Below are 19,322 nucleotides of genomic sequence, written 5' to 3'. Positions count from 1 at the left end.
CGAAGGAGGTGCATCCTGTGCAAATTTATCTTTTGGAAAAATCCCTTGTCCTGTTGATGTCACTCTAAGTACAGCGCATTAGGAAAAAGACTAGATGAACTGGAACCATATAAATAAGATAAAATTTAAAGAAATAAAAGCAATATTCACTGAAATAATTTCCATAGAATAGATCCTACATAATATATAAAAGTTTATTCAAAATATAGTTTTTGTGTCTGGGTTCCTTTTTCCAGTTTTTTTAAGATATAAGTTGCCTGTACTGTGGTGTAAACAAGTCAAGTTCCATCTGATGACACAATGCAGCTGTAATTCCAAAATAGTGTCTTAATGATTTCTTGGGAACAAAACGTTTTGGGTGAAGATAATGTGTTTAGATTACTATTAAACTACATTGTAATGCTGCCACTTTAACAACTTGAACTCCTATAATAAAGACTTTCATAGAGTTCTTAATATATTGTCTAATGTCTTAGTACATCAATGGACAAAACAGCTTACTTCCCAATTTAAGGGAAAAACCATAATTACCAATGTTATAACACCATGCGACAAATTTTCTTAATGTGATTTTATTCAAGCTATCTAAATTAAAGTCAACCTTAAGGCAACATTTTAAATATGTATAAACTACTTTACAGTCCACAAAAAGAACCAAGTTCTTCAGTATATAGGCTAGTTAAATTTATTTAAATACCTGCAATGAAGCATAAATGAATTTAATGATCCCAGGCAGATTTTAAAGTTATTTTATGGATTAGTATCATTACAAATGCAGGAAAATATAAGTGAAGTATCTGGAACAACTGGAACTATGTTTCAAATTACTTCTAAATGGCTTAGATCTTTTATGTTAGACATACTCATTTGAAATCAAACAAATTAAAACAATATTTGTATAAAACATTTTAAAAGAATAAGCATAAAATCCAACCTAAACAACAAAAGCAGTAGAGGCCATGTACCTAAGAATAAAAGATTTGTATGTATATTTCACATTGTATCATCAAACAGACTAAATAGGGCCATTTACTGCAAAAAGGAAAGTTAAAAATAGAAGATGTTGATGACCTGGTATCACAGGCACGTAGCCAGGTCAATAATTAGTGATGAACTTACCATTTGGGGGTCAAGTTATAAATATTTTGAAAAACAAAAATCTCTATTTTAATGACAAGTGTTTCTACATTAATAAGATTTCTTATATAGCAAGGCAATTTAGTCATTCTCCTGTCCAAAAATATGACTGATTACTTTTCAAAATGAGCTTTTGACATTTAAATAAAACCTTGCAAAAAAAATGTATCAACACTAGAGTTGATCTCTCTTTGAAAGCACTTAGAAATGGATGACTTAGAAACAGACTTTAATTTTTAAATAAAAGTCCTGAGATGCACAGACGACTTCAGAATCACTTATTTTTTCCCCACTCAAATGGGGCTTTGTAATCCCAGCACTTTGGGAGGCCGAGGCAGGCGTTCACTTGAGGTCAGGAGTTCGAGACAAGCCTGGCCAACATTGGCAAAACCCCATCTCTACTAAAAATATAAAAATTAGCTGAGCATGGTGGCATGCACCTGTAATCCCAGCTACTCGGGAGGCTGAGGCAGGAGAATCACTTGAACCTGGGAGGCGGAGGCTGCAGTGAGCTGAGATTGTGCCACCGCACTCTAGATTCCAGCCTGGGAGACAGAGTAAGACTCCATCTAAAAACAACAACAGCAACAACAAAACCATATAGTGAGGGGTTTTTTTTAAACAAAGGAAAAAATAACAAGAATAATTCATACCTACAATGATTAAATGCATATATACATATGAGGTAAATACCTGTAAAATTAAAATCTCTGTAAGTCTTGATACTGAAATATGTAGTCACAAAAAAGAGCTTAAAAGAAAACACAATAATCTGCTATTGAATTTTAAATATTTTTAATATGATAGATAATTTGTAGTGGAAAATTAAGACAAAAATTTAGTTCATTAAGAAGTGCTATCTCAAAACTAAAGGTGGCAAAATAAGCTATTTTCCTAGGACAGAATTACATCTTAAAAGTCTTGTCTATCTGTGCTTCTAAGAAAAGAATAATATCAACTAGAAAAATAATAATTTTGCATAGTATCCATGATAATTTCCATAGCAAAATAAACTTTTAGAGTAGAAAGTTATCACATAAGTCCAAGGAAATACAGTAATAATGTTGTAAATAGTCATGTTATATATGGGAAAGTGAATACATTTATTAAACTATACTAAGAGTGAAGTGCTATATTCTTGAGTGTCTAATCAAAGGAAAAATTAGTTATTTAAACAAAAACAATTTCTATATCAAGAAAAAGGAAAACATATACATTTACATTCATAAGAGCAAATAAAGTACAAAAACGTTCTTTTCCAGTAAACTTCATACATTGTAATGTCTTCAGTGGAGGTGAACTAATGGGTCAATATTTGGGCCTTGCATCAAGAATGTTCCAATTAAAACATAGAGCAATAAGGCCCAGAATTCCGAAAAAAAAAAAAAGGATGAGTATTTAATGAAGTAGTTACTTGACACTTTAAAGAAGATAAAACACATAGAACAGGTAAATTTCAAGAGTGGAAACTTGCTATATATGATCTGTATTAATATAGCAGATTTTGGGAAAGAAAAGAGGAAACGGGTAGCAATGATTGGCAGGAAGCTTCAATACATGCTAAAGATTTCCTTTCCTTCAACTAACATGTTCAAATAACTGTATTTCTGATGGGATTGCCACCCAGTCCCACACCCTAAGCATGATCTTTGCTTGCTAAGGGCTTATCGTTCAAGAATAACCTTTTCAAAGATGTTACTTCATTGGTCACTTTCTCCAGCAAAAACATTCTCTGTCTTTCTTCACTTTGCTTTTCTATTTTTATCCTAGGACACTGAGGGTATATAGATCTGGTAATTGTAGAAGCTGGTCTTTGTCTCAACTGAGCCACAAAGAGAAAATAAAATATCTACTATCTGGACAAGTGACTTGACAGCATTTCCTATCTAACCAATCTGAAACCCAGAATACAAATGATCTTGATTTTATCAATAATGCAATCATAGTAAAAATAACAGATAGCATTTATTGAGCATGTACTATGTGCCAGATGTTACTACAGGTCTTTTATGTGTGTATCACATGGAAATTCATAATAATCTCAGAATTGATGTTTCCCTACTCACTTCTCCAAACTGCAATGCCTCCTATGAATGCCCATTGAAGAACCTCTTGATTTTTGTAATATTTTGCTCAACTGCAATTTCTTTCCAATATTATTCTAATTTTAAGTTACTTAATTAAATCAAGGTTGTCAAATTTTTAAAAAAGGATTTTCACAAAGACCATCTCATTTACCAAATATTTCCACCCAGTTTGAACAGTATCATCCTCTTTCAATGAACAGGAAAATGCAAACATTTTTTTGCTGCCTTCATGTTAATACGAACAAACACTACTCATAGAAGCATTTACTGTGTGCTAGATATTGTTCTGGGTGGTTTTCAGTATATTAACTCATTTAATCCCCATAAAAATACTGAGGTAGGTACTATTATTACCTCCATTTTATACATTAGAACTCTGTAACTTGCCCAAGGTCACATGGCTAGATTGTAATGCAAATGGAATTTTCAAGGATTATTTTGAATTTTAGTGTTGTTTGCAATCATGAATTTCTAAGGTTACAATCTGTAATAAAAAGTCTTCAGCTTTTGCAAATCATGACTGCACTCTCATAATCAGTTTTAAGATTAGAGGTTTGATCTTCTAACACCATTTATCTGTCATCAACACAAAGAAATGGTTAGGCCCTTCTTATCCTCTTCTCTGAATGCCTGGTCAATACAGAAAAGTGATTTCTAGAATTATGTCTTTCAAATTGGACTATGCAATTAAATTCATTTACAGACATACTGTGCTACATAGTATATAAATAGCGCAATTATCTGAAGTGGAACTTGGTGGATCTTTTTATGGTAATAAGATGATTTTCGGGCTTGTCATGGAGCAAAAGGCAAGGAAGTAAGCTGATCAAGATTGTTCTCAAGTGCCTTTTTTTTAAAAAAGCTTTATATAAAACGTATGCAGATAGATTTTGGATGTATCTTATCCTGAGCCCCCACATTGACAAAGAACATAACTGCCAATACACCAGATCCTTGTCCCAGAGAAGAATTCAGCATAAATGATGTCAACCCATCCAACCTCACTTGAAGGCAACCAGAGCTGGGGGGAAGTCTGGTAACAGGCCTCCAAGTAAGGACAGCATCAAAGCAAAGCTCTAGGGCACTCAGTGCAGGGTTTTCCAAACTGCAGGTTGCAAACAAAATTGTGAAATCAATTTAGGAGGCCACAACCAGAATTTTAAAAATTGAAATTCAGCGCCATAGAAAATATCAGAGTTGTCTATCACCATAGCAAAGGTGTTTTATGACACTTTTTTTTTTGCCAGGTGTTTATGTGTTTACTGGGTCATGATATTGTAACATGTATACTTCTAATTATGGATCTTGGTCAATAAAACTTTGAAAGCCACATATCTAAGGAGTACTAAGTACATATAATTTTCTAAGCACTACATTTAATAAAACAGGATTCCTCATAACAAGCAAATGGAGTCAGCTGCAGTAAGTGGATCTTAGATCATAAAATGAACCTTACATTTTAGCCAGTCCAACTAATCACCCAACATATGAAGACCTTCTGTAAGATTCCCATAACACAGCACCTAACTTCTGGAGCAAGCCAGTCTGTTACTCTGCAAATCACCTCTAACTCTTAGAAAGTTCATGATGTCAAATCAAAATAGAATGTAAGGCTGTTGCTTTCTCATGACAGCTCTTCAAAGTGTGTGTGTGTGTGTGTGTGTGTGTGTTTAAATTTAATTCTATATAACTTTTTCTGAATAAACATAGGTCATTGTAGAAAATTTAAAAAATACTAAAAAGCATAGATGGGAAAATAAAAATTATGCATAATCCATAATCCAGAGCTAATAACTAGAGCCATACTGGCTCTACCTCCTTAACCTGCTTTCTACTTACTACGCAATAGTTTCCTCTAATTAAATATTCTTCTATGACTTGATTATAATGACAACATAATATTCCAGCATATAGCTATACCATAACTTATTTCTAAAATCCCATTAGATAGCTAGGTTATTTCTAGATTTTATCATTAAAAAAACTGATATGAACATCCTTGCACATAAGTGAGTTCCTTATGATAATCCTCAGATTCAAATTACTAGACCGAAGATATACAAAGTGTTAAGGCTTTGACAGAAAATTGTAAAACTGTGCCCCAGAAAAATTGTGCCGATTTACTTTCTCTCCTGAGACACAGAAAGTGCATTTACCCACAGCCTCGCCAACAATAGGCATTAAGTTGTTTTTCATCTGCCAATTCAGTACAAAAAAAAAAGTCTATCCTGTTTCAACTTATAATGAGGTTAAATACTTTTTGACATATCTATTGGCCATTTTTATTTCCTCTTCTGTGAATTTCCCAATCATGCCCTTTGTTCAATTATCATTTGAAGTTTTGGAAATAACTGATTTAGCTCTTTAAATATTTGAGGAAGGCTTTCATGCCAAGTGGCAATATTATCTCCATTGATTTGAATATTAGGTGCCAGTTTTCTTTAAAGGAGCTAAAGATGGTATTACTAATGTAGTAACTATAAGCCACAATGTTTTTTTGTTCCTATAAAGATCGCCTTGCTGAGCAACATATCAAATGGGAATGATAGGAACCTTGTAAATATAGATGGAAAATGGCAATTTTTAAACATTGTTATTCTATGTGTAAAAATCAGAGGTTTCCCTTATACCAAGAGAATCAATAATAGCACTAAAAATCTCCTGTTGATACTCTTTTCCACTCCTTTCCTCCGACCACAAACAAAATATTGTCCAGTTCCACTGAATCTGAGACATTAGGAACATATACTACCAAAGCAATAACAGAAACACAAACAAGTGATAAAAAAAATTTGGCTTATCGCTTCCCTTTTGTACCCTAATGGAAATGCAACCCCAAATGCCTTCAGGAGCCTCAGAAACAGGCGCCCGAAGAGGAAAATTATACATTTCTAAAAGCAATTTTAAATTTTGAAAATTCTTCACCTAAATGAGACACGGACAACTCTAAAGTGCCCCACACCCACCTCACAGAAAATGGGTAATGATCTTAATTTTCCTCCTGTCTTGTACAATCTACCCTCTCCCACATGCAATCTAAATATTTACCTAATTTGACAATTCCTGCCCCCACAGCCTTATTTCAGGCCTAACCTTCTTTCCTGGACTACAGCAATAACTTCCCTGCCACTCCTCCTGCTTCCTGTATTGCTCTCCTCAAATTCATCCTCTATATCCCCTCCAGACAGATGCCTCTCAGATACAAATTCAGCAGCCCCCCATTGTTAAAGATCAAGTTTCCAAGCTCTTCGGTGTAGCACAAAAAGCACTTTGGATCTATATAGACCTGCATCTCTCCTGGCATTCGGGTCCTTAGAAGATGCTATGCCTGCGCTGCCTCTGCTTAGGCGTACGTGGTTCCTTCTTCTAAGAAAACTTCCCCTCCCCATCAGTCTGCTGACTATTCTGCAACCGCGAAGACTAAGCTGAAGGCTGACCTTCTCTTAGGAGTGTTTCCTGATCCAATGTTTGTATCCCAGGCCGAATTCAGTGTCCTTCCTTGGTATTCTTATGACATCTGGAAAAGTTAACAAATGGATTTTCCTGTCTGTAGGATGCAAAATGTAGCCTAACATGCTGTGGGGCCTTCAGCTGCCCTAATCACATGGCGTTATTAATATAATGAACTCTCTGTCTTCCTTGATAAAAGACAAAGCTTCTTGAAGTATCCTCATCACTTCCCCTTATCTAGCAACCATCACTGTCTGGCACATAGCGTGTGCTCAATAAATGCTTGTTGGATGAATGAACTTTTAGTAAAAATAAATACCCTTTTAGTAAAAATAAACAAATGATATATTTTCTACAATTACTGTATTATTTTCATCATGGACAAATCAGATAAATCAGAGGGCAATTACTGGCATTATATAAGCTCTTCATTTTGCAAGAGGATTTCTATATCCTGGATTTCTAAAATATCAGTTTCCTCTACTGCCCTTGAAATAACATTTGAAATTCATAGTTTCATAGACACCTCTCTTTTGTGTAAGAGACATTTACACAGGCATTTAGTCATCAGTTACATTTTTAAATATGAGATACCAAATACCGTTTAGCATGCTGCTGTGTACACAGTAAGTGCTCAATAGATATCTTGTAGCTTTTTAAGAGTCACATTTTGAGTTGTCCGTTTCAGTCACAATTATCCTCTTTTTGGGTGGAGTATAGTGGCCATACATAGGAGTAGGTTCAATAGGTATGTCTAAAGGTAACCCTGGTACTTGCCAGAGTAGATTGGTTTAAGAACAAGTGCCTAAACCAAGCTAGGCCAACAAGACTTTCTTTGGATTAGGATTAATGAACATTCATTCAAATTAATCCCTTTACAGTAGTGGGAGCTTCCAGAGGTAAAATCAGATATGGGCTTGAGAGCTGCTGGTAGCCATGTTTCCCACCATGTGCAGAAACTGATAGAGTCATCTGTAGTCCAAAGAATGAAGCCAACATGGAGAAAGAAACAGAGAAGAGAAGTGGTGAGAGTCCTAGACCAGAGTCCGGGAGATGACTAGAGTCCTGGTTATGTTCCACAACTGGCCCCCAGTCTCTCTGAGACTTGCTGTAGCCCTGCCCTTCCCATAGTTTGTTCTTATGAAATCTTCTACTCCCTTCTAATAGAGTCACACAAGCTGGCTTAGAGTGGACTCCTATCATTTGCCAGCGAAAGAATCCTGATGGTATGAATAGATAAACAAACAACTGATTCACTTAAATGTTCTCCCCATTAATTCTTTTAATTGATTCAACCAGATGGTTTGGCATAATAAAGGCATGAGCTAATTTACATGAGATTTCTATTCAGAGAAAGAAAGAAGGTATTCATTTTGAAATACATTTCAAGCAAAAGTAAGTTTCAGGCAACATATTGCCAAGACAAATCTGAAGCATTTGATCACAGAGTCATGCATGCAAAATATATCTTCTTCCCTATAAAAGATTCCCACAAGTTAACTGTAGGTTTGGAACCTCCAGGAACAGCAAAGTCTTCCTGTCTCAAAAGTTCTTTTTGCTTTGGAACTCCTCGATAATGCAAGAGGGGTGAGAGAATTTTCTAGAAGTCTAGAAGCGAATTTTCCTTATGAAGAGAACAAAACTTAATGGCAGTATGGCCCTGCTTCAGCCAGAGTTGGAACTCAGGTTGGATTCGTGTCTGGACACAAAGGCTACTTGCTGACACCAGCCTTCCAGAATGGCTCAATTTGGTGGCAGCAGCTGATAGAGCTGCATCCCTCTGCAACAACTGCTCTTCCAGGCTGTGACGGCAACAGCAGAAGAGGCACAGGAGTGCAGATTGGCTGCCTTCTAGGAATCCAAGGTTTGGACAGTGCTGAATAGCCCCTCCACCTACGCTGACCATGGGTTCAGGAGGAAGCCAGTGTGGAGACTCACAGCACCCAGCCATAGCTGGCCGTTCTGTGACAGTGCTGCCTCAGGGTTCCCAGACCTTAATGAGCTGGTGGCTCCAGGGATGGCTTAAACCTTGGTGCTCTGACTGCTCCTGGGGCGCAGTCTTCCCTTCCAGCTGCCCTGCTCCACAGCAGACACCTGGTTCTGGGGAGTGGCGGGGCTTTTGTCCTGTGGCACTGTCCCATGTTTCCAGGTTCGCTTCTCTTTGGTTTGCTGCTTGGAAGCAAGTGCATTGTGCCTTTGGACAGAGCTCCCTCTGGCCTGACCTCTCCCTTGATGGGCTGGTGTGTCTTTGACAGGCTGCTGGGTTGGGGGCTCACTGTCCTGCTCTGGGGATTGTGAAGCAATCTCTCTCCTCTGAGACCTGCCCTTTCGATGAATCTGTCCCTTTCTCCCTGGATGCTCCACAGGAGCCGAGCTATCCTGTAGCGACTCCGCAGGGGCCTTTTCCCTCTGGAGGGGTCTCCCGGGTGAGGGCTGGCCCTCCTGAGCTGGCTGATCACCATTGACGGGAGTTTTATTTTCTTGAGATAACCCTCCAAAAATCTCTCTCTTACAAGATGGCCCTTGTTTGGACACATCTACATTCCAAGCCAGGTCATTTGTGGGGAGGTTGGTATGGGTCCTTTTCCTGGAATTATGTTTTTTTTTAATCTTCTTGTAATTGGGACTCTTAGGTGATGGCTCGGCGTGGGGCGGCTCAGGAATTTCTGGTGTATGGACTTTGCCTCTCTGGTGGCTCAGATGGCCTAGTTTGTAACAGTTACACACTGAAATACTAGCTTAGACAAGAAACAAGAGGAGGGCTGGGGTTGGGATCGTCGGGCACCATGGTGGGAGCTGGCTGATCGTGGGGTTCTAGCTGCAAGGCTGGCTGGTGGTTCCCAGGCGGTGCCTCTTCCAGAGGTGCCAGTCCTCTAGCCGTCCCTTTCTGGTTGGGGAGTTTTTTTTCCCTAGCCCCTGTCTGCTGAAGTGGCCCCTGGTTGTGGGGTGAGGCCCGCATGTCTGGAATCCTCCTCCTGGAGGAGCCGCCCGCTTGGGGAGCTTTCCTTTCCTTTGCAGGCCTTGGATGAGGCTGAGTCCCCGAGTTCTGGGGCAGCCCTGGCTCCGGAAGGGGAGCAGGAATGCGAGGGAGCCTCACTTTCTGAGCCGCCTCCTCCTGGGAGGGACTGAGGATGCGAGGTGCTGCTTGCTCCTGGCTGGGGGTACTGATAAGAGGGAGTTTCACCTCACTGACCTTCTCTTCCTGGACTTGCTGAAGACTGTGGGCTGCCTGGGGGCTCAGATTTGGTGGTGGTTTTGAGTGCGGAGGGCTGATGGGAGGAAGTTTACTGGTGTCTGCTTCCCGGGTTGGTGGAAGCCTGGGAGAGACTGTCATGGTTTGATGGGAGGTTGTTCCTAAAGCCTCTTCCCTGCTGGGCGATAGGAGTTTGGGTGTGGGCCTCCTGCTCTGGAGGGGAGCCAGCACCTGAGGCTGGGGCAGCCGAGTGGGAGCCAGCCGGCTTCTAGGAAGCAAGGTCCCTGGGGCTCCCCTGGCCTGGGGCTGCTTGGTATCTGTTGCTAAGTCTTGGGGATGTGGCAGTTCTGGGTGAGGGATACTGACCCGGATGGCTTCCGGTTTGGAGGTTTCCTCCTTCAGAGCTTGCTGAGAATCTCCAGCAAGTTTCTGCACCAAGTCAGTGTGGGAAGAATCTTTTGGAGGCTCATGGTGGGAACTGCTGGGTGGAAGTTTGTCTGACTCAATTTCCTCATCCTGAATTCTCTGAGGGCTGAGGGGAGTGGAGCCAGGTCCCTGTAGAGGTTCAGACAGACGAGGGCCAGTAGGGGTTACCTGGGCCTCCCCTGACTCCTTGTCCTGGCCTGGCTGAGGGCCGTGGGACGAGGGAGGGGAAGGATGCGCGGGAGGCGCCAGGGTCAGGGTGATGGGAGACTGCCCAACCTCACTGGCTTCCACCTCAGGGACATCTGTCTCAGTGGCTATTTGTTTTAGGGGAAGATCTGATTGTTGGACATCCTCTTGCGTTGGGTTTAGGGATAGGTCCTGGGCCTGCTGAGCAAGACCCAGTGCTGATGAACTGAGGTGTTGAGGGAGCTCAGGATTGAGATGGCTGTCAGGAGAAAGCTCTTTTTGATGGGTTTCTCCATCCTGAGCCAGCTCTTGGTTCTGGGCAGGAGTTACGCTCTGATTTTCTAGGTCCTTGGCATGAATTTGCATTCCAGAGAGATGCTCTGTCATCTGGCCATCTGCTTGCAGTTTCGCCAAGCGCCTGGGAGATGGAACCAGGTGTGCTGGTACCCCAGAGACAGTCTTCTTGCTAGCGGGAGCTCCTGCTTTAATATAAAAAAAAATAACTATAAACAGAAGTTAACTAACTGCTTAGAAATTAATAAGAAAAACATCTTTCCCCTGTTAGATGCACATAGGCCCTTGAAAGGAATAAAATTACACATATAGGAGAACTTAACCTTCCCTTCTCCTTGGAGATACTGTCTATAATTCTCTCATTTAGTGGAACTTAGAACAAGTTTAGTCAACTGAAAACATAAACTTCAATGAATAAACATAAGAGGTTTATGTCTGGTTCTTATTCATAGAACCAAAATTTACATCCAGATTTGTGGGTGGTGAGACATTTTCCAAGTGAATGAGATTTTAAATTTTTACCAACTTAGAGATCAATGCTGCTTTTGATGGTAGAAACTAGAGGATGGACATCCAAGCCAGATGAAATCCCATTTGTTTGTTTCCTTGTTTAACGGCAGCCCTCTTATATAAGCCGTGAGCTCTGTGAAGAGTTATGTCCGTTCACCAATACATGGCAAAGGGGCAGGAACTGAGGAAATGGGTGATGAATGTAAGAAGGAAGGAAAGAATCGGCCGGACAGAATCACAAGGCACCATGGCTCAGAACAGCTGCTCCTGAGGACCCCCATCTAGGCTGCTATTCCCGCACTCACATCCCCAGGCCTCCTCTTGGACTTCCACATCTACCTTGCCTTCAAAAATGGCTCTCAGAGGCCACTAGCAATGCTGGTGTTACAGAGAGGTGTCAACTTGGTGTTGATGCCAAGTTCTCAGAGTGACTGATCTCTGGGACAGTCTCACAGACGCCATCATCCAGCAGGCACTTGTTCAGTGAGCGCTTGTTCACTAGATGGATTCTGGGGGCCCAAATACCATCTTACCCCAGTCCTAAGGACATAGCTCTGAAATGTGAAGCAGTCAGAGGTGGCACACCAGACTGGAACAGCCTTGAAGAAGCTAGTCTCAGCTCACTTTGGGGGAGATCTGATACTCAGAGACTCCAACCCAAATCAGACCTCTGAGGTGACCTTGGAGTGATCCATTCCCCAGAGGCAAACCAGGCTCCCAGCCCCCGATCCCCTCCACTGACGCAGGATGAGCTTGCACTGCTGGGTTCTCACTGAGCCCCTGGTCTGGACACGCACCCTTTGCATCCCATCAAACCGGTGTTCTCTAGGGAGAGGGCGGGACAGGTGGGAACAAAGAAAGTCTTCCCTCTTGGTGCAGTTTCTGAGGGGATGTCCTGTTCATCGTTTGGAACTCCCTAGTTTATAACTGTTATAAACTGAAATACTAGCTTAGACAAGAAACAAGGTTAAATTGAAAAATAAAACTGTGAAAATATCGAGAGTAGGCAAACTCATAGAGAAAAGAAAGTAGATTCGAGGTTACCAGGAGTTGAGGGGAGTAATAGATTAATGGGTATAGAGTTTCTGTTTGGGATAATGACAAATTTTGTAAATAGGTAGTGATGATGGTTATACAACATTGTAAATGTAATTAGTACCATTGAATTGTACACTTAAAATGGTTAAAACGGCAAATTTTATGTTAAGGTATGCTTTTTAACCAAAATATAAAATTAATTTTAAAAGATGGAAAAATATAAGAACAATGAAATCCTGTGCTAAAGCTTCTTTTGCTCCTTAATCTCTCTTGGTTTTCTGTAATCAGATATATAAGGATGTGTTCCCCACTTTTACAATTTAACAATTGACATAACTTGGCAAATCATACCAGGCCTTTTATTAAAGATAAAGGAAAACTTTACGGACTAGTCAACTGCTCAGTTCTCCTCTGTCTGACTTATCATAACCATCATCATTTCTTTCTACCATTAGTCAGATTAATGATTTGCAAATACAATTTTATTTTATGATCTATATAGCAAGAACTCAGGGTGATAGTTGGTCCAGCTTTCTAAAAGCTTTGCTGGAAGCATTGACTATCCCAGAAGTAGGTTGTTTAGAGACAAATGGAAGGAAAGACATCCCTTAATACTGAGTTGTGAATATAGTTTTTTCCTTATTTTGTAGAAACTATTTTGTTTACTTGTGCTTTTTAAGCCTTCGGGTATTAGAAATAAATGTTATCCACATTACAATAGGGAAAATAAGACAATTCTATATAGATATACACACACACACATACACACATACATATATACACATACATATATTATATATATATATGTATTTATTTATTTATTTTGAGATGGAGTCTCACTCTGTCACCAGGCTGGAGTGCACTGCTACAATATTAGCTCATTGCAACTTCTGACTCCCTGGTTCAAGCGATTCTCCTGCCTCAGCCTCCCGAGTAGCCGGGATTACAGGCACGCACCACCACGCCCAGCTAATTTTTGTATTTTTAGTAGAGACGGGATTTCTCCATGTTGGCCAGGATGGTCTCGACCTCCTGACCTCGTGATCTGCCCTCCTCGGCCTTCCAAAGTGCTGGGATTACAGGCGTAAGCCACCGCGCCTGGCTGATATGTATTTTAAATTAAGGGGATATCTGAAGATTTCAGGGTTTATAATCACCGTGTACCTAAAGTTACTATTTTATACATGCATTAAGTGAAAATTCAATTAATCCACCCATTAGTGAAAGTTTATATTTCTGGGTCCAGGCTGAAAGATGCTGTACTCAGAACTGATAAACCTTGCGCTTCCTTTTATCACTGTGTTCCACTCTCATTGTTAAGAGTAGAAATTCAGCTTGTATTCTTAGTTATAAATTAGCAACATAAAATTACAAAAGATCAAGTTATGTATTACTACTTCAGATATCTGGGAATAATTTTCTGTTTGCATTGATACAGGATTACCACTTTAAGAAAAACAATGCTGTTGGTCATAACATTTCTGTTTGTACTGATGCCTAATCCAATTGGGAAAAACCTCAGCTCTAGATAGCCGGATTCTAATAGTGCACCATGACATTATGTATAGGTTTTTATTTTAAGAAATGGGAGCTCAAAATTATTTCTCGAATCAAGTTAATGGTTATTGGTTAGATTTAGAATAGAAAACCAAGGCTTCATATTTCCAGTCCAGTTTTCTAATTGCTCAGACAAAGCTGTCTTTCACAGAATCATAAATATTTTTTATTTCAATTTCTTCCTTTTGACAGCTCAATTATTTTTTGAAAAATTCATTATACTAAAACTATTGTTTTTTATTTCTAGAGGTCCCATTTATGTGAGTAATGTGTTTATACACATATATCTAAATTATAGAACTTAAAATCAGAGTGACCCAGCTCAGAGCAGGAGCAATGAGGTGAAGCACCAGCTGGGCACATGATGGTGACTCTGCTGGGACTCTGGGTCCCTTCCTGGGGAGTGCTGATGAGAGGTGAGGCCAGCTGGACTTCCTGGGTCGAGTGGGGACTTGGGGAACTTTCCTGTCTTACAAGAGGATTGTAAAACGCACCAATCAGGAACTTTCCTGTCTTATAAGAGGTTTGTAAAATGCACCAATCAGCGCTCTGTAAAACGCACCAATCAGCAGGATTCTAAAAGTAGCCAATCTCAGGGAGGATTGAAAAAAGGGCACTCTGATAGGACACAAATGGAACATGTCCATTCCCTGGACAAATAAGGGAATAAACGCTGGCCACCCCCGCCAGCAGCGGCAACCCACTCAGGTCCCCTTGCATGCTGTGGACACTTTGTCCTTTCGCTGTTAACACTAAACCTTGCTACCACTTACTCTTTGGGTCCTTGCCATCTTTAAGGGCTGTAACACTCACCATGAAGGTCCACGGCTCCATTCTTGAAGTCAGCAAGACCACGAACCCACTGGCAGGAACCAACTCTGGACACACTGACACTTGTTTTAAGGTAACTATGGTTGGCTCCACTCTTGTGCACTGAACCTGTAAACATCTGGTCCCCATTCCTTGGCACCTTCTTCACAGCCCTGAGACTCAGGAAGAACACTGGCTCTACTTCTTGTCCCACTAGAGACACCATTAAATGTGTGTTAATAAGGACCATGTTCCTTAGAACTTTTTAGATACTCACTTGAATAATGTCTGGCCTCTACAATGTGCAAGTTTATTCTTAAACCCACAAGTAGAAAAAGTAACTTCCTCAGCAAATTAACTGTCTAGATAAGATAAAGTGGTTGGCTTCAGAAAACACATTGTTTTTCAAAATACTAAACATGCCAAAAAAACAAAGGGGCCTTGAGGCTAGTGATTTGATACATTAATTACAAATCTGCCTACCTACCTTTTACAGTTGGAATTCTATTAGTCAGTAACTAGATGGCTCAGTTTCAGTTATAAAATGTAACTGAAAGCTAAAACATTTTTACAAATTCAGTAATTCACGCTTTTCATTAAATCAGCCAAGCCTAACCTCATTAGTCCAAATAAATAAAATTTTATTATACCCGTTAGAATCAAAGTCTGTTTTTCTATGCACACATTATCTGGTCTATTAATTTACCAAATGGCAACTGCACCCAATAGCCAGTGTTCCTGATAGTTGTAGAATAAGAAAAGATACAGAGATGGACTCTCACTGGCTGTTGAGGCAAAGTCTTGTTCAAGCCCCGCCAGTCAGTGGCAACCTCAGATTGAGAAACACACTGTTCTCAGTTACTCAGAGCTGGTCAGGCTCAGGGGACTGATTCATGTTTATCCAAACCCACAAGAGGCTGATTTAAAAGCCAGTACACCAATTAATTAATTTACAATGGAGACAAGCCTGGCTCAGGGATCAGGGCAGGGTGGGTAACGTAGGGTACAGCCCCCACAGGAGCAGGTCCACCCGACGGGACCAAATTAAAGATCAGAAGGTTGCTTGGTTAGCAAAGAATTAAGGCAAGGGGAGCCAGATTTTCTCAAGGGAAACTTCTCCTGAGCTACAGAAGCCTCATTAGATACACTCACAGCCCTTCTCCATAGAGATGGCTTTCTGAAGAACCGACGCCCAGTGCAGAGATTCCGAGCAGGGCTGGATACATACACTGACACGCTCCTAATCTAATGTTCCCCAATCCCCACTTTGTAGACTGAGCACAGTCCTCCAGTCCTCCATTCCTGCCTATTTTAAGACAGGTCAAACTTTCTCCAGGAACATTCCAGTCAGCAGGTCATACCCTGGTCACTTCATCTCCTATAAGACATATGGAGAAGGAAATTCTCAGCCATTATCTGTTGATTTTTACCAGTTTCACGTTGACCTCATTCCAAAATACCAGGGGCCCTCAACCTGGGAAAAGTGTGCAAAATTACAAAACAGCATTGGTTTGAAGTCTGGCAAAATCATGACCTGCCCTGCCGCAGTCTGCCAGGATGCAACCTGGTAAACAAAATCCTATTTGGGCAAAAAGTCACAACCACTAAAACACAAAGCTGAACATACTTGCAAAGCAGCCAGGGTCTCAGGTTAACATTTCACAATATGCAGTGTGTGAATGCGGTTCAGTCCATCAAGGGAAAGTTTTAAAACTTACTATGGTGGCAAAATACACATAACACAACATTGACTATCTTAACCATTTTTTTTTTTGAGATGGAGTTTCGCTCTGACACTAGGCTAGAGTGCAGTGGTGCAATCTTGGCTTGCTGCAACCTCCTACTCTCTGATTCAAGCAATTCTCCTGCCTCAGCCTCCTGAGTAGCTGGGATTACAGGCACATGCCACCACGCCTGGCTAATTTTTGTATTTTTAGTAGAGACAGGGTTTCACCATGTTGGCCAGGATGATCTCTATCTCCTGACCTCGTGATCTGCCCACCTCGGCCTCCCAAAGTGCTGGGATTAGAGGCATGAGCCACCACGCCCGGCCATCTTAACCATTTTTAAGTACACAGTTCAGTGGCATGAAGTATATTCACACTGTGCCACCGTCACTATCATCTATCCTCAGAACTCTTTTCATCTTCTCAAACTGACCCTGTACCCATTAAACCACTCCCATTCCCTAGCCTCTGGCAACTACCATTCTACTTTCTGGCTCTATGAATTGACTACTCTAGACACCTCATGTAGTGGAATCATACAATAGCTGTCCTTTTGTGACTGGCTCATTTCTTTTGGCACAATGTCTTCAAGGTTCATCTATGTGTAGCATGTGCCAGAATTTCCTTCCTTTTTTAAGGTCAAATAAAATTCTATTTTATGGGTTCCTTCCACCTTTTGGCTATTGTGAATAGTGCTGCTAAAAACATGGGTGTGCAGCTCTCTTTTTGAGACCCTGCCTTCAATTCTTTTGGAGGTAGATCAGAAGTGGGATTGCTGGATGATAGGACAGTTCTATTGCTAATTTTTCGAGGAAGCTCCATACTGTTTTCCACAGGAGCAATACCATTTTACACTCCCGCCAACAGCACACAAGGGTTCCAATTTCTCCACATCCTTGCCAACACCTGTTAATTTCTGTTTTTTTTTTATTTTGTTTTTATAGTAGCCATCCTAATAGCTGTGAGGTGGATTCAAGGGAGACTTTTAAATACATCTCAAAATTCATGTACCAAAATTCTAACTTAGGGCTTTAGAGTTCCTGGATTCCAAGGGAATGCACTCTTACATATATTACATCACGTGCTGCTCACCATCCATGTGGTGATGAGGAGCATTAGATAAGGAGCATTAGGTCCATGTAGCAGGACAGTAAACTGAAGCTCCGAACAGCGAAGGAGCTCACCCAAGAGAGCACAGGGCTAGGACCAGGAACATTGATGCTATGAATAGGGCTCTTGCCACTATATTCCACAGCACAGTATTTTGAGGACTGGGGTAACACAAAGAAAAGGGGAAAGAAAACTCTCAAACTAAATACAAACTCGACAAGTAGAACAACATCTCAGCTCTCTAAGGAATGAAACCTCTGGAAGGCTGAGTTCTGAACCATGAGGTTAACCCTTATCTATTACCTCCGCCAAGGCACTGCCTAGCCTGTTCCTGAAGGGCAGTACCTGGAGGTCCATCATGACCATGGAGATAAGCAGAGTTACAGGTCCAGAAAGCTGACTCATGCTGCTTGTTTTGGGGACAATTGCCCCAGAAGAAGTACAGGAATAAAAGAGAACCAGCTTTAGCCCAAGTGATGAGTACCCAAATAGCAACTCAGATTTGTTTTCCTTTCCATGAAAAAAAAAAAATCCTGGCACAAAAATGATAGAATAGTACCTGCAGTTGTAGCCAAACTCTTGGCAGGTTCCTCAGTCAATCCAAGGTATTCTCTAATGAGCTGACTCAGTTTTTGGTAGGCAACATCCAGATCATCTGCAGCAAAGAGAGTACATTTTTAAACAACAGGATCACATCCAATACAGTTGATGTTCAACTATCGGTGGTAATGATTTGTTTACTGCATTTAATTTTATATATATTATGATAGGCAGAATTCTAAGATGACCCTAAGGACACATCACCTTTGTATAATCAATCTCCTCCCCTTAAGTGTGGGCAGAACCTGTGAAGGCAATGAGATACCACCTCCACGATTGTGTGACATTCAGCAAAAGGGATTTTTGCGGATGTGGTTAAGGTTATTAACGGGTTGACTTTGGGTTAATCAAAAGGGAGATTATCCAGGTAGGCCCACCCTAATCACATGAGCCACATAAAAGGAGAGTTTTCTCCAGCTGTTGGCAGAAAAAAAAGTCAGAGACTCAGATCACAAGGAAGATTCGATGTGCTGGTGCTGGCTTGAAGATGGTGGGGCCACGTGGATGAGACCTGAGAGCAACCTCCAGAAACTGAGGATAATTCTTGGCAGACAGCCCACAGGGAAACTGGGACCTCAGTTCTACAACCAAAAGAAACTCCATCCTGCCAACAAGAATGAGCTTTGGGGGCTTATCCCCAGAGCCTTCAGATGAGCCCTCAGCTTCCTGATACCCTGAGCAGAAAATCCACCTATGCTGTACCAGACTTCTAATCTATGAAACTGTGAATTAATAAATGGGTGTTGCTTTAAGACACTAAGTGTGATAATTTCTATGCAGGAATAGAAAACAAATTCAACTGTGTAATACTTTAACATGTTTCAGAGACCAAAAACTATTATTAATAATTTGAACCATATGACATTGCTGTTTTCATAGGTCAAAATAGTTGAATATCAACAATTTCATATGGTTCAACTAATGTCCCCTGTCCATCTAGTTCATCTAGTTTCCCTTCCCCCTAAGAGGTAATCAGTGTTATTAGTTTTTTTGAGGATTCTGCCAGAGAACTTTTTTATGTAGCACAAGAAAATATAATTGCATAATTTTTTTTTACATAAATTATGGCATACTATATTGTAAACCTGTCTTTTTCAGTAACTGTATGACTTGAAGATATTTCCCTATCTAGACACAGAGAATTTTCTCATTCCTTTTTATGACTGTGTAACATAGTGCACTTTAAAAATATAGAGA

At 40.5% G+C, this 19,322-nt stretch overlaps 1 protein-coding gene across 5 annotated transcripts in view; it reads right to left on the bottom strand.

Annotated features, from left to right (window-relative positions):
- The window catches only part of LRGUK (leucine rich repeats and guanylate kinase domain containing), a 154,160-nt gene that overhangs the window by 58,997 nt on the left and 75,841 nt on the right, over positions 1 to 19,322 (bottom strand). For 4 of the 5 annotated variants that reach the window (XM_055115385.2, XM_055115386.2, XM_055115383.2 and 1 more), the window contains exon 15: positions 18,085 to 18,180. In XM_055115385.2, the coding sequence (XP_054971360.1) occupies positions 18,085 to 18,180 (96 nt within the window). Of the gene's footprint in view, positions 1 to 1,920; positions 10,962 to 18,084; positions 18,181 to 19,322 lie in introns of those variants that run through there. The other variant, XM_024929713.4, reaches the window with a different exon arrangement.

This window comes from Pan paniscus, chromosome 6, assembly GCF_029289425.2.
Source record: "Pan paniscus chromosome 6, NHGRI_mPanPan1-v2.0_pri, whole genome shotgun sequence".
In the NCBI taxonomy this organism is placed as follows: Eukaryota; Metazoa; Chordata; class Mammalia; order Primates; family Hominidae; genus Pan; species Pan paniscus.
Note: the sequence above shows the minus strand (reverse complement) of the source record. Positions and strands in the feature narration are given on the sequence as shown.